This window comes from Megascapheus bottae, chromosome 14, assembly GCF_031878675.1.
Source record: "Megascapheus bottae isolate mThoBot1 chromosome 14, mThoBot2.hap1, whole genome shotgun sequence".
NCBI classification, from domain to species: domain Eukaryota; kingdom Metazoa; phylum Chordata; class Mammalia; order Rodentia; family Geomyidae; genus Megascapheus; species Megascapheus bottae.
Window position 1 is genome coordinate 48521026 of NC_143522.1, and position 15993 is coordinate 48537018.

Sequence of the window (15993 nt, forward strand, 5' to 3'; positions counted from 1 at the left end):
GCTTTTGTGCTCAGGGTTAGCATTCTACCACTTGAGCCACAATGCTACTTCTAGCTTGTTTTCGTAGTTTTAGTGGAGATAAGTGTTTCATAGAGTTTCCTGCTCAGCCTGGCTTTGAAACCATGATCCTCAGATCTCTGCCTCCTGAGTAACTAGGATTATAGATATGAACCAGTGGTACCAGGGCCAAAATGTCCTTTTTTTTTTTCACTTTTTTTTTAAAGAATTTATTAACGTTGATTTTTACATCATATTTTAAATGACAAGTTTAACATACAAGTGTTCGAGGGAATCTCTATTTACAATCACTGGGACTTAGTATTTAGAACTTAATCACAATTAGGCTAAGGGTTTGTATGTCATAGAAACATATTATTTTATGAAATAAAACATTATGTCTATAGAGTCATAGGTTTTTATGTCTATATAGTTATGTTTATATTTCCATTACCATGTCCATAGCTTTGGGTATGCAGTTACTGAATCCTCGCTCTTGTACTCTTTGGATTTAATAGCTGCATATTAAGGATACCATGTGCCTTTTGATCCTTAGGTCTTGACTTATCTCACTCAACATGATTCGCTCTAGATTCATCCATTTCCCTGCAAATGCCATTATTTTATCTTGTCTGTTGGCTATGTAGAATTTCATTGTGTATATATATACCACATTTTCTGTATCCATTCATCTGCAGTAAGGCATCTGGATTGTTTCCATTGCCTGGCTATTGTGAATAGTGCAGAGATAAACATAGCTGAGCAGATGTCCTTATAATATCTTGGGTCATGATGCAAAATGTCCTTTTTAATTGAAGAGTTTATGCCATCTCATTTATTCTAGACCTACTCATATTTCTGAAAATTGGTAATTTCATGTATAAAAATGAAACTGAGATTAGTTTGGGAAAAGGAATGAGGAAGTTTCAGAGGGGTGAGTCTGATCAGGCACATTAGGTATTGTATATGATCATGTCAAAATGAAGCCTCCTTGTACATCTAGTTGATTATGATAATAAATTTATAGTAACCGGGTGTGGTGTCTCATGCCTGCTCCTAGCTATTCAGGAGGCTAAGATCAGGAGGATAAAGGTTCAAAGCCAGCCCAGGCACAAAAGGACCGGAGACTCTTATCTCCAATTAACCTCTAGAAAATGGGAAATAGGACTTGGCTGGAGGATAGGATCGGTAGCCTTGAGCTGAAGAGCTCAGGGACAGCGCCCAGGCCAAGTTCAAGCTCCATGACCCACAAAAAATAAAATAAAATAATGAATAAGTAAATTTATAGTTCTACCATGAGCCTAAATATAACATATATTACATTGAACAAAGCAGTTATAAGAATAAAATGTGTATGAACACAGCTCATAAAGCTGTAAGGATTTATATATATCACTATATTACTATATCACTCTTATTTTCTATTCTTCAGTAAGTCCACAAACCCTGAGATAAACACTGTCCCACATATTACTATTAAAGAACCTGAGCCCAAGTTGATGTAAACACCAGTACTCTCACTTCAAAGTACACTAAAAGCCTACATTTTCATTAATCATAATGCTACTGCTTAAGAGGCATCATAGTAGGAAGTATGACATTACAGAACCAATTATATATAGTCATATACACATTGCTGACTTTTGACATGATAGGGTATGTCATTCATAATTAAGAATGATGTTTTAATTGGGTGCCAATGGCTTATTCTTGTAATTCTAGCTACTCAAGACACTAAGATCTGAGGATACTGGATAAAATCAGACTGGGCAGACAAATGAGAGACTCTTTATTTCCAATTAGCCAGCAAATCCAGAAGTCAAGGTGATGTTCAAATGGTAGAATGCTAGCCTTGAGCCAGAAGATGAGCAAGATCCTGAGTTCAAGTCCCAGTACTGACATAGACAAAGAAAAGAATAATGTTTTGGGAATAAGCCTGGAAATACTTCAGAACTAATCAGAAGGAGCAGCTCAAGAGGTTCAGCGTTCAAGTCTAGCCTCAGTAATAAGTTAGTGAAACACCCCCTCCCCATCTCAACCAACAAACCAGGTGTGGTGGGTACATACCTGTGGTCCAAGAGGTTATAGTCATCTGTAAGGCCCACCCTGGGCAAAAACTTGAGACTCCATCTGAAAAAGGATAAAAAGGAGCTGGGGGTATGGTTCAGGTAGTAGAGTACCTGAGCAGCAAGCAAGATGCAGGGTTGATGAGAATTTTGGAGAAATTAAGATATTAGCAGTATTAAAGATTAAGATGAAAATGGCATGATGGTATAAGTGTAGATTAACTGCATGTTGACACCACATCATTTTCATTTTTTTAGCTCAGAGGACAAGAATGGTAATATTAATGTTTAAAATTATTTTGGGGAGTATTAACATTGTTTTTACTTCAGTTTTAAAAATGTTTTCTTGGGGCCGGTAGCATAGCCTCATTGTAGAGTGCTCACTTAGCATGCACAAAGCCCTGGGTTCAATTCCTGAGTACCACATACACAAGAAAAGCTGGAAGTGATGCTGTGACTAAAGTGTCAAGTGCTAGCCTTGTGCAAAAAGTATCCAAGGTCCTGAGTTGAAGCCCTAGGACTGGGGGGGCAGTTTTTCTTAGAGATTTAAGATACTATAATTGGTAGTTATACCAATGATGATGAATTTAACCACTATTTCTGGGATAAAATAGACTTATCATAAAATTCTCCCTTGTATTTCCTTTGGTGGTACTTGGATTGAAATTGGGGCCTTATGCTTGCTAGGCAGGTAAATTTTACATGCTTATACAGCCTTTTTTGTTTTACTTTTGAGATAAGGCCTCATGTTTTTGCCAAGTCAACTTGGGCCATGATTCTCTATTTACACATAAAGCTGGAATGGTACATGTGTACCATCATTGCCAGCTATTAGTTGAGATGGAAGGGTCTCAATATTTTGTCCAGGATGGCCTCAAACATTTCCCCTAATCTATAACTCCCAAGTATTCTGGGATTATAAGTATGAACCACTGCACCTGACAATTCACCATTCATTTATTTATATACTTATTTTTGCCAGCTCTGGGCTTGAGCTCAGGGCCTGAGCAGTGTCCTTAGACTTTCTCAAGGCTAGAGCTGTACCACTTGAGCCTCAGCACCACTTCTGGCTTTTTTCTATGTATGTGGTACCGAGGAATCGAACCCGGGTCTTCGTGCATGCTAGGCAAGCACTCTACCACTAGGCCAAACTCCTGGCCCCACTTCCAGCTTTTTTTATGTATGTGGTACCAAGGAATTGAACCCAGGTCTTTGTGCATACTAGGCAAGCATTCTACCACTAGGCCAAGCTCCCGGCCTCTCTCACCAGTTTTTTTATTTTTTACCAGTTCTGGAGACTGAACTCAGAGGCTGGACATTGTCCTTAAGATTTCTCAAGACTAGTGCTCTACCATTTGAGCCACAGCACCACTTTGAGCTTTTTCTGTGTACATGGTACCAAGAAATTGAATCCAGGGCTTTGTGCATGCTAGGCGAGCATTCCACCACTAGCCCACACATGGTTTCTCACAATAAGGAATATACTAATCCAATATCCCATCCAATTTGGGAATATCATCATCAACTCATGTTTATGAGGTTTATACACGTGATTTTTTTAGGAGTAATCTTTTCTCTGAAAACAAGGAAGGAATATGCTTGATTGATTGTAGTCATATTTATTTAGTTGTCTAAGTTGGATCAAGATTTGATACAAAAACTAGATTAAGAACACATCATCTAAGTAATTTTTTCTTTTTTTTTTTTTTTTGCCAGTCCTGGGCTTAAGCTCAGGGCCTGAGCACTGTCCTTGGACTTTCTCAAGGCTAGAGCTCTACCACTTGAGTCAAAGCACCACTTCTGGCTTTTTTCTATGTATGTGGTACCAAGGAATTGAACCCGGGTCTTCGTGCATGCTAGGCAAGCACTCTACCACTAGGCCAAACTCCTGGCCCATCTAAGTAATTTTTAACTATTGAAATCCATCCTCAAGCATTTGACTTAATAGGTTTTATGTCATGAGATATGGCTAAGCAAATATTTTAAGTGCGATTTTCATTTTCAATATCAAGTCTGGTGTTTTTGTTACCAGGTAGAAAAGATGTAAAAATCTGGCCCATTTGGGGCCAGGAATTTGGCCTAGTGGTAGAGTGCTTGCCTAGCATGCACGAAGACCCGGGTTCGATTCCTCAATACCACATACATAGAAAAAATCTGGAAGCGGTGATGAGGCTCAAGTGGTAGAACTCTAGCCCTGAGAAAAAAGTCCAAGACAGTGCTCAGGCCCTGAGTTCAAGTCCCATGACTGGCCAAAAAAAAAATCTGGTCCATTTATTGTAACATCCTAATAGGAGATGCCTATGTTTGCTTAGGAACTTTAATCATTTTCCTTCTTATTTAAGATGCCAGTGACAGTGGGCGCTCTTATAAAACAGTGTTGGATCGCTGGAGAGACTCTCTCCTTTCCTCTGCTAGTCTGTCTCAAGTCTTCCTTCATTTGTCTACCTTGGATCGAAGTGTGATATGGTCTAAATCCATACTGAATGCACGATGCAAGATATGCCGGAAGAAGGGTGACGCTGAAAACATGGTTCTTTGCGATGGCTGTGACCGGGGTCATCACACCTACTGTGTCCGACCAAAACTCAAGGTATTTCTTTATTTTTCTACTTTTCAGATGTGAAGCAATATATTGAGATGTTGAGCAATAGATGGGTAGTGATCATTTATGTGTCTTACTCAGGCTGTGCCCGAAGGAGATTGGTTTTGTCCAGAATGTCGACCAAAGCAGCGTTCTAGAAGACTCTCCTCTAGACAGAGGCCATCCTTGGAAAGTGATGAAGATGTAGAGGACAGTGTGGAAGGTGAGGATGATGAAGATGAGGAGGAGGAGGATCAAAGTGAGGAGGAAGACTATGAGGTAGAGCAAGACGAAGATGATTCCCAGGAAGAGGAAGAGCTCAGGTAAGTTACAACACAATCAAACAAGTCTGCCAGTCTTCATTGCACAGTCTCCTGACCACTAAGATGCTTGTATCGTAGTTGGGAACCATAAGTTTTCGATTACTTGTATGTAACAAAGGAGTCTGAAATTACCCTTGCCTTTTTTTTTGGGGGGGGGGTCATGGGGCTTGATCTTAGCCTGGGTGCTGTCCCTGAGCTCTTCAGCTCAAGGCTACTGACCCTATCCTCCAGCCAAGCCCTACTTCCCATTTTCTAGAGGTTAATTGCAGCTAAGAGTCTCAGGTCCTTTTGTGCCCAGGATGGCTTTGAACATTGATCCTCAGATCTCAGCCTCCTGGGTAGCTAGGATTATAGGCGTGAGCCACTGGGCCCAGCTTACCCTTGCTTTTTATATGTGCTCTTTCACATCACCCTGTAACAACTTCTCTACTACCATGAGGGTTCTGCAGCCTGGCACAGTCAGCGGTGGCATTATTGAGTCAGTCTCAGTCCCTAGCTTAGTTGGGAATCCGCAAAAAAAAAAAAAAGGTAAATAAGTTTTAAAAGGGCAGGGGAGACTATTTTGGTGTTTGGCATATTAGTGTTTGGTTCATTGCTGGTTTGTTTTGTTGGTTTTTTGTGTGTATCTGTACTGGGACTTGAACTCAAGGCCTCATTCTTTTGCTTATCTTCTTCACTCACAGATGGCACTCTACCACGTGAGTCATCCTTCCACATCCTTCCAATTCTGTTTTTTTGCTCGTTAATTGGAGGTAGTCTCTTGGAATTGTCTTCCCAAGCTGGCTTCAAGCATTGATCCTCAGATATCAGCCTCCTGAATAGCTAGCATTATAGGCATGAGCCACTGGCAGCTGGTTACATATTAAGTTTTTTACATATTAGGCTAACACTGTATCACTTGGGCCAAAGCACCACTTCCTGCATTTTTGTTTGTTTGTTTAGATCCTGGGGCTTGAACTTAGCCTGGGCACTGTCCCAGAGCTCTTCAGCTCAAGGCTATCACCCTACCCTTGAGCCAAGCCCCACTTCCCGTTTTCTGGAGGTCAATTGGAGATAAGAGTCTCAGGTCCTTTTGTGCCTGGGCTGGCTTTGAACCTTGATCCTCAGATCTCATCCTCCTGAGTAGCTAGGATTACAGGTGTGAGCCACCACACCTGGCACTTACTAGTTTTTTGTCAAAATAGTTTCAAATAGGGCACTAGATTCAGTCTTCAGTACTGGAGACTAGAAAGGAAATGAGGGTAGAATTTGGAAAATTCTTAGAAACATTTTCAGTTTACTACGTCTGTGTATGAGGACAGGCAGACCGGGTTGCAAGATTGCTTAATCTTTTTTATTAAAGGCAGCAAAAAATTTAAATCTAGAAAGTAATTAAGGCTCTTGGCTTGGTATTCAAGAACTACAGGTTCATGGCCCACTTCAATATTAGCACTTGACTGAAACTGTGGGTTTCCTTTATATCAACAGTAAAGAAAATGTTAGACTTACAGCTGGGTATGCCAGCCCTGTGATCCCAGCTACTCCAGGGGCAGTCAAGAGAATGTTTAGTTCAAGGCATGCCTGTGCAACATAAGCAAAAGATCAGCTGGGCACTTGTGGCTCATGCCCATAATCCTAGTACTCAGGAAACTGAGATCTGAGATTGAGTTTGAGAAGCCTGACTCTACAATTAACCAGCAAAAGCAACAACAATAACAACAACAAAAAAAAACTAGGCTGATGGTATGGCTCAAATGGGCCACCAAGCAAACACGAGACCCTGAGAATTCAAACCGCAGTATTGCTTTGGGAGGAAGGGGGGAAAAGGACTATAGTGAGGATCTGGGTTCAGTCTCCTGTGATCAAGAAAAAGAAACAAGTATCCAAGTGAGACAAAATATAAGTTAAGTTCATCACTCAAGATTCACTAGGTCTATTTATTGGTTTTCCTTAGGATTGTTCTATTATAAAATTTAGGACTTGGTTTTCATGATGATGATGTAGAATTGCCAAGAAAATACTGCCTGTTGCCCTTACATTTCAAACAAATACATAGAAGTATATTTTAGATCACTCTGAAAACATATTGACTTCTAAACTTAAAACATTGAGTATAAATCTGTTACACAAGAAGTTAATTTATAAAATTTACTGGCTAAATAAAAGAAATGGGGCGGGTGCCAGGAGTTTGGCCTAGTGGTAAAGTGCTTGCCAGGCATGCATGAAGACCCAGGTTTGATTCCTCGGTACCACATACATAGAAAAAGCCAGAAATGCCCCCCCCAAAAAATGGGGGGAGGGTGTGCTGAGGGAAATAGGGAGAAATACACGAAAAGGGGTATCCATATTCAAGAAGTAATGTACCCTCTACTTGATGAATGTAACTGCTACTATGCACATTACCCCAGCAAAATAATACAATAAGAAACAGTGAAGAAAAAAAAAAAGAAATGGGGCTGGGAGTTTGGCCTTGTAGTAGCGTGCTTACCTAGCATGCACAAAGACGTGGATTCCATTCCTTGGTTACCGCATACATAGAAAAAGCTGGAAGTGGTACTGTGGCTCTAGTGGTAGAGCTCTAGCTTTGAGAAAGCCCAGGGACAGTGCTCAGGCCCTGAGTTCAAGACCCAGCACTGGCAAAAAAAGAAATCATGTGTTCACCATTACTCTGTACAGTAACTGTTTTCCAATAATATTTGTAGCCCACCAAAACGAGGAAGACCACAACTTAGATTGCCAATTAAAACAAGAACAAGACTTAGCTCTTCTTTCCCGAGTCGTGGCCTTCGACAAGATCCTGGAAGATACCCTTCAAGAAGTCAGCAGAATACCCCCAAAACAACTGTTTATTCTAAAACTACTGGAAGAAACTTGAGAAAGATCAAGTCTGCTCCTCCTACAGAAACTAAATCTTTAAGAATTACCAGTCGTTCTACCCGCCACAGCCATGGCACACTGCAGGCAGATGTGTTTGTGGAATTACTTAGTCCTCGCCGAAAAACCAGAGTGAGGAAAAGTGCCGATAATACACCAGAAAACAGTCCTAGCTTCCCTGACTTCAGAGTTATCACCACAAAGTCAGGTGATCACTCCAGACTTTCTCTCCAAGATAGTGAATCCAAGAGAAGAGGCAGGAAAAGACAATCTACAGGTGTGAAGTTTAATTTAAATTCTTCTTAAATTGATTAATTTGGAAGCATTGTGTTTAGAACCGTTTCCCTCCAACACTACACATTTCATTGTTTCCCACTTTTCTGCCTTCAGAATGCATATTTGTCACTTAAACGATCTACATTACATTATTAGATAAGATTCCTTTCTGGCCTAGGTACTCAGGAGGCTAAATCTGAGGATCGTGGTCCAAAGCGTGAAAGTCCATGAGACTGTTATCTCCAATTAACCACCAGAAAACTAGAAGTGGTGCTGTAGCTCAACATGGCAGAGCACTAGCCTTGAGCTCAAGAGCTCAGGAACAGTGCCCAGGCCCAGAGTTCGAGCCCCACAACCAACCCAAAAAAAAAAAAAAAAAGATTCCTTTCTGAATACTAGATTTAGGGGGAGGGGGGTAGGATTGAGGGAAGTAATATTTTAAGGATGCAGACACAAATTTTGGGGTTTTTTTCGCCTGTCCTGGGACTGGTCACTGTCCCTTCACTACTTTTGTCCAAAGCTAATGCACTAGCACTTGACTGCAGTGCCTGTGCCACTTCTAGCTTTTTTGAGTAGTTTATTGGAGATAAGAGTGTCACAGCTGGCTTTGAACCACAATCCTCAAATCTTAGCCTCATGAGTAACTAGAATTAAACACGTGAGCCACTGGTGCCCAGCCACAAGTTTTTTTTTTTAATTATGGTTTGGTGGTATTTTTGTTTGCTTGATTTTTGGTAATACTAGGATTTGAACTTAAGCTTATAAGGTAAGCACTCTACTACTTTATACTCCTAGCCCTTTTTTCTTTATTTTTCAAATAGGGTCTTGCATTTTTGCCTTTAGTGGCTTAGACCATAATTGGATGATGCTTAATGTACAGATGAACAATGCCCAACTTTTATTAATTGTTACTTTTTGCCTACACTGGCCACAAACCATTCTCTCCCAATTTCTGCCTTTCTCAAATAGCTGGGATTATTACAGACATGAGCCACCATGCCTGACTTAATTATGGGTATTATTATTTTATTTATTTTTCCTGTACTGGAGTTTTAATTCAGGACTTCACAATTGCTTGTTCAACTGTTTTTCTGTCTCAACCAGACCGTTCCGATTATATTCTTCTTAATTTAGACCTAGAGTCTTGCTCAGAGCCCTTGTATCTCAGCCTCCTGAGCAGCTAAGATTGTCATGAGTCACCAGCATCCAGCAATGCTTTTTACTTACAGCAATCTGTATCCACCGGGGAAAAATACTTTGTTTTGGTTCTGGAGATCAAACTCAAGACCTTGGGCATGCTAGGCACCACTAGTTGTGTCTGTGTGTTTCTTTCTTTGTTTTCTGAGGCATAGTTTTGCTATAACCCAGGCTGGTCTCAATTGTTCCCTCTCTATGTTAAGAATACAGATTATGAGGGTCTCGAGTGTAGCCTAGTGGGAGAGTACTTGCTTAGCATTCACAAAGCCCTAGGTAAGATTCCTCAGTACCACATACATAGAAGAGGCTGGTACTGTGGCTGAAGTGGTAGAGTGCTAGCTTTGAGAAAGCCCAAGAACAGTGCCAAAGCCCTGAGATCAAGCCCCAGGACTTGGCAAAATAAATAAAGTTTAAAAAATATACAGATATGAAGCCAGCCACAGTGGCTCGCACCCATATCCTAGCTACTCAGGAGGCTGAGATCTGAAGATCAAGTTTCAAAGCTAGCCTGGGCACAAAAGGACCTGAGACTCTTATCTCCAATTAACTTCTAGAAAATGGGAAGTGGGGCTTGACTCAAGGGTAGGACTGTAGCCTTTAGCTGAAGAGTCAGGCAGAGTTCAAGCCCCATGACCTATAAAAATATAAGATAGGTAGGTAGGTAGGTAGGTAGGTAGGTAGGTAGATAAGAATCACCATGCCCAGAAACTACATTAAAAATTGGTTCCCTTTTTCTTTTTGGTGCTAGAGATTTATTTTTTGCTGTTTTGTTTTGTTTTATTCTATGGGGGCTTGAACTCAGGGCCTGGGTGTTGTACCTAACCTAGGGGCTCGGGATTTAACACACATGATAAAAACAAGCTTTATCACAGAGCTACATATATTCATGTACATATATATTTTAATTTAATTTTTAGTTTTTTGTGGGTCATAGGGCTCCAGCTCAAGGGCCTGGGCACCGTCCCCTTTGCTCAAGGCTGTGAGCCACAGCACTCCACTTCCAGTGGTTAAGTGGAAATAAGACTCTTACTGACTTTCCAGCCAGTGTTGGCTTTGAACTGGGATTCTCAGATCTCAGCCTACTGAGTGGCTAGAATTATAGGCGTGAGCCATCAGTGCCCAGCACCGCTCAGCTATATGTTATTCTTTAATTCAGCCATTTTTGTTTTTGTTTTTGCCAGTCCTGGGGGCTTGAGCTCAGTACCTGATCACTGTCCCTGAGCTGCTTTTGCTCAAGACTAGCACTCTACCACTTGAGCCACAGCACCACTTCCGTTTTTTTCTGTTTATATGGTACTGAGGAATTGAACCCAGAGCATCATGCATGCTAGGCAAGCACTCTACCCCTAAGCCACATTCCCAGCCTTATTCATTCTGCATTCTTTGATAATTTCTCTTTTTTATGCTAATAAGACAAAAACTTTAATATTTCAAAAAATTAGGGGTTTTTTTGTTGTTTTTTTTTTGTTTGTGGTGTTTATTTGTTTTGGTCTGTCATGGCTTAAATTCTAGGTGTGGATACTGTCTGAGATTTTTTTTCTCTTTCTCTCTCTCAAGGCTAGTGCTCTACAACTTTGAGCAATAGTGCCACATCAATTTTTGAACCAGGATTCTCAGCTCAAGAATCTTGAGTAGCTAGAATTACTGGCATGAGCCACTGGTGTCCAGACAAAAAGCCATTTTTTAAATGCTACTATTTTTGCAAAGAATGATGGATGGCATGTTACTGAATTATTGGACACACGATGGGGATAGGATTAAGGAATTTACTGGTAAAAAATGACCCAGATTCTTACTTACGTTACCAGATTTTTATGGCTTCAGGGGGTGAGAAATACTAGTTAATTTTGACCAGGAAGACTTAATTCATCTTTTCCTATCCTATACCCTTACCAATTCTAAACTCCAAGCTCTGTGGAAAAATGTTACACATAAGGATTTTTTGTTTTGTGACTTGAGACTTGAACTCAGATCCTGGGCACTTTCCTTGAGCTTTTGGCTCAGACTAGCATCTACAACTTGAGCTATAGCTCTACTTACAGCTTTTTTGGTGATTAACTGAAGATAAGAGTCTCACAGATTTTCTTCTCTGCACAGGCTGGCTTTGAACCATGATCTCAGATCTCAACCTTCTGTGTAGATAGGTTTGTTTTGTTTTGTTTTGTTCTTGCTTCCGTTTTTATGATACTGTGAATCAAATCCAGAGCATTGAATCTAGTGGGCAAGAATTTTGCTACTGAGCACAGTAGCTATAGCAGATTACAGGCATGAGCCACCTGTACCCATCTACACTTGAGTTGTTAATTCAAAAATATTCAAGGGGCTGGGAATGTGGTAGAGTGTTTGCCTAGCATGCATGAAGCACTGTGGCTCAAGTGGTAGAGTGCTAGCCTTAAGCAAAAGGAACTCAGGGACAGTACCCTGAGTTCAAGCCCCAGGACTGGCAAAAAAAAAAAAAAAATCAAGATAATTTACAGAAAGGGTTGGTTTCTAGACCCTGCAGAGGTTCTTAAGAATATCTTATAGGAAATATTAGAGAATTACTTAGTTTCATTTTATTATAGTTGAAATATTTTTATAGAATGGGGAAACATAATCCACAGGCTTAGTACTGTAGATTTTTTTCTTTATTACATTCTTTTATGATAAATTTCCAATGAATGTTTGTTTCAAATGAATTTTTTTTATTTTGAATGAAAATTATTAAGATCAAAAAGGGAATTATAACCCCCACGATCATAGCTCTCACAGATCTATTTTCTGTTAGAATTTGGTTTGTATTCGCAAACCCAGAGAAGCTTGTATGATCAGTATTTTGCTTTGCTGTTGCCTAACATGTCTTCATTTGCTCAGAATCCTCTTCTATGCCATTGAATCGAAGGAGTTCTGGCAGACAAGGAGGAGTTCATGAATTGTCTGCTTTCGAACAGCTTGTTGTAGAATTGGTACGACATGATGACAGCTGGCCTTTTTTGAAACTCGTTTCTAAAATCCAGGTAATACTACAGCAAGACCTTACAAAAATATGTTTGTGTATATTAGCCTGATTTCCATGATTTAGTCTTCAACAACTTTGAAATTGTCAAAGTTCCTGTTATGCATTGTTTTTAAAAAGTACACACTTAGAAGGTTGATCTTTATACTGAAAAAAACTATAGTTAGATAGCATTGTCTCTGCAGTCCCATCTAATCTTGTGATTGATGCTTTATAATGATGCCTTTGGATTGTTTCATGTAATGACAATATATACATAGTTAATTCAACTTAATACCATTAGTGATATTTCTCTTATGTTCAGCAGTGATTCTCAAATTTCAGTGAACATCAGAATCATTTGGAGGGCTTGTTAAAAAGATACTTCTGAGCTGGGGACAGTGGCTCATGCTTGTAATCCTAACTACTCAGGAGGCTGAGATCTGAGAATCAAGGTTCAAGCCAGCCCCAGCACAAAAAGGACCTGAGACTCTTAATTCCAATTAACCTCTAAAAAACAGAAACTGGGGCTTGGCTCAGGGGTAGGTAGGGGCTTGGCTCAAGGGTAGGCCGGTTAGCCTTGATCTGAAGAGCTTAGGAACAACACCCAGGCTGAGTTCAAGCCCTATTACCCACCAAAATTTTTTTTTTTTTTTTGCCAGTCCTGGGCACTGTCCTTGGACTTTCTCAAGGCTAGAGCTCTACCACTTGAGCCTCAGCACCACTTCTAGCTTTTTTTCTTCTATTTATGTGGTACCAAGGAATCGAACTTGGGTCTTTGTGCATGCTAAGCAAGCACTCTACCACCAGGCCAAACTCCTGGCCCACCAAAAAAGATATTTCTAATAGCCAGGTACTTGTGGCTCATAGCTACTGAAGAGGCTGAGATGTGATGATCACAGTTCAAAACTAGCCCAGGCAGGAAAGTCTATGAGACTCTTATCTCCATTAACACCAGAAGTGGCATTGTGGTTCAAAGTGTTAAGAGCACTAGCCTTGAGCAAAAAAGCTCAGGAACAGTGCCCAGGCCCTAAGTTCATACTCTATGACTGACCAAAAATAAAAAAGAAAAATCTTGTAAATGTTTATAGGTTGTATAATGTACATTTTAAAAAATGTATATGGGGCCAGGAGTTTGGCCTAGTGGTAGAGTACTTGCCTAGCTTGCATGAAGACCAGGGTTCGATTCCTCTGTACCACATACATAGAAAAAACAGCCAGAAATGGTGCTGTGGCTCAAGTGGTAGAGCTCTAGCCTTGGGAAAGCCCAAGGACAATGCCCAGACCCTGAGTTCAAGGCCCGGGACTGGCAAAAAAAATGCATATTCATACATTTTTTGAGATACATAAATCTAGAAATGTCTCTACATAGCAAAACCATGTAGCACTGACTACATCAACCTCCTGAGTTCTGGGATTAAAGGCATGAATAACCACACCCAGTATTTTATAGCATTATAATGACTGAAAACATACTGTGTTACTTATTGAATAATAGCATTCAAAAGTTAATCTTAAGTTGCTTTTCAAGTATAAAATCTTTAACCTTGTATTTCCAATAAACATTTTGTATGATGAGATATAACTGGAATTATTTCACAGGTTCCAGACTACTATGACATCATTAAAAAGCCTATTGCCTTAAATATAATTCGAGAAAAAGTGAACAAATGTGAATATAAGTTAGCATGTAAGTAATTTATTTTCTTTTGGATTCTTTGTTGTTGTTGTTTAGGAAGTGTAGAGACTGATGTATGTTAGTTTAGAAGGAATTCCCAGAATCCATAAAATCCAGGGATGAGAGATGGTTTACGGTTGGTTGCATAAGTTAGATACTCTGTAGAATCCGGTCTTAACAAAACAGTGTTTTTAGCTGGGAGCTGGTGGCTAATACCTGTAATATTAGTTATTCAGGAGGCTGAGATCTGAAGATATCCATTTTAAACTAGCTTGACAGACAATCTGAGGCAGGTGGGGTGGGGAGAGGGAGGGAGGAAGGAAGGAAGGATTTTCTTAAAATTACATAATATGGACCAAGACATGTGAAAGGGTATCAATGTATGTGAATTAATGCACCTTCTATCTGGCAAATATCATGTAACCCTTTTATTAATTACAATAAAAAATAGTTTTAAAAAGTACATAATATGTAATTATATACTTTTAGTAAGAATTTTTGAATGTATTTAAACAATTATAAGAATCAATTCTGCTTTGATAGGTCTGCTTCTTCATTCTAATGTTGTTTGCTCTTTTTCTCTCTAGCTGAGTTTATTGATGATATTGAGTTAATGTTTTCAAACTGCTTTGAGTACAACCCTCGTAACACAAGTGAAGCAAAAGCTGGAACTAGGCTTCAAGCATTTTTTCATGTTCAAGCTCAAAAGCTTGGACTCCATGTGGCACCGAGCAATGTGGACCAAGTTAGCATACCGCCAGCTGCCAAAAAGTCACGGATCTAATTTTGCCCTCCTAAAGAATGTATGATGCCTTTGTTGAAAAACAGATTGTTCATGAAAATGAAACCTTAAATCATGCTCTAAAGCAAACATTTATGCATAATGCAGTAACAACTGATTGACCACATTGAGATGTGGCCTGCACTATATTCTCAACTTTGATATTAAGCACTCAGGAGAATGTAGGAAAGACTTCCTTTGCTACAGTTTTGTTCAGTATCTAATGAGTTTGATAGATGTATTGGATAATAGTACTGGTTAACAGAGGCTTTTGTACATTTTGAGATCATTCATGTGTCCAGATACTTGGAAAATATTTTTGCAGCTATGATTTATTTTGACACTGATAATTTTTTAGAAGTTGTAGTATTAAAGGGATTTGTCTCTACAGACAAGTCTGCTAGAGCACATACAGTTTAGAAATATGTTTCTGTGTCTTAAGAATCGGGAAGGACACATTGTTTCAACACTAGACATGAATGAGCCCAATTTTATATCCTTGAAGTGCTGTACCAGTGCTGGCTAAAGATATTAAGTCGGAGTTTATTAACTAGATATTTATTTAGCATTCAGAGTAATTTGTGAATTTGTTTTATATTTATAAATTTATACTTGGAAAATGTTCTTTAATTTTTTAAAAACATTTTACTGTGTTTTGTTTATCTGGATAACTTTCTTAATGATCAATAAAAAAAAGGTATCACCTTCCCTTTCCCCTGGCAGTTTTATAGAACTGTATTAAAGAGTTTTTATGTACAACTTTTTAAGTGTACAAATAAAAATGCTTTTTTTTTTCAAGTATTTGGCATTTCTGGAATTTTTACCCATCAAATTTTCTACTTCTACGTATGATAGACCCAAATCCTAGTCTCCAGGTGTCTTCCCACACCCAGGGTGTTGTTGCAGAGTCTCACTAACAGGAGGAAGGCTTGGAATCTATGCAGCTAGTGAAGAAGTACTGTGGAAAACATCCAAAAGTGTGTGTTTGCACGGGAGCAATTTCTTAGGAAAGAGGTGCAGAGGCCTGAAGATGCTTTATTTTTTATCCAAAAAGGTGTATATGTCCTCAAGGGCTTTCTTATCTACAGTCCTAAGAGTTAATGTATTCTAATTTATTAATTTAGATTAATTTGGAAGGTAGCGATACTTCGATTCCTTTCTTTCTGTATAGTTTTGTGTGTAACAAAGAGAAAGAGAAAGTATGAGTACTGAGGCCCTATCCCTTAGCTTTTTCTCTCAAGGCTGGTTTGTGCTCTGACCCCTTTAG

At 39.4% G+C, this 15993-nt stretch overlaps 1 protein-coding gene and 1 long non-coding RNA gene across 6 annotated transcripts in view; one reads left to right on the top strand and one right to left on the bottom strand.

The window, feature by feature from the left end:
- Positions 1-15520, top strand: part of Baz1a (bromodomain adjacent to zinc finger domain 1A) — a 74608-nt gene extending 59088 nt beyond the window's left edge. For 2 of the 4 annotated variants that reach the window (XM_090345183.1, XM_090345184.1), the window contains 6 exons: positions 4406-4653; positions 4747-4967; positions 7649-8097; positions 12147-12289; positions 13870-13957; positions 14533-15520. In XM_090345183.1, coding sequence (XP_090201309.1) covers positions 4406-4653; positions 4747-4967; positions 7649-8097; positions 12147-12289; positions 13870-13957; positions 14533-14729 — 1346 coding nt within the window. In that variant the 3' untranslated portion in view covers positions 14730-15520. Of the gene's footprint in view, positions 1-4405; positions 4654-4746; positions 4968-7648; positions 8875-12146; positions 12290-13869; positions 13958-14532 lie in introns of those variants that run through there. The other 2 variants (XM_090345180.1, XM_090345182.1) reach the window with 2 other exon arrangements.
- Positions 1728-15993, bottom strand: part of LOC150055210 (uncharacterized) — a 29413-nt gene continuing 15147 nt past the window's right edge. For both annotated transcript variants that reach the window (XR_016537631.1, XR_016537632.1), the window contains exons 2-3: positions 2065-2127; positions 1728-1892 (exon numbers count right to left, since the gene is read on the bottom strand). This is a non-coding gene — a long non-coding RNA (uncharacterized LOC150055210). The remainder of the gene's footprint in view (positions 1893-2064; positions 2128-15993) is intronic.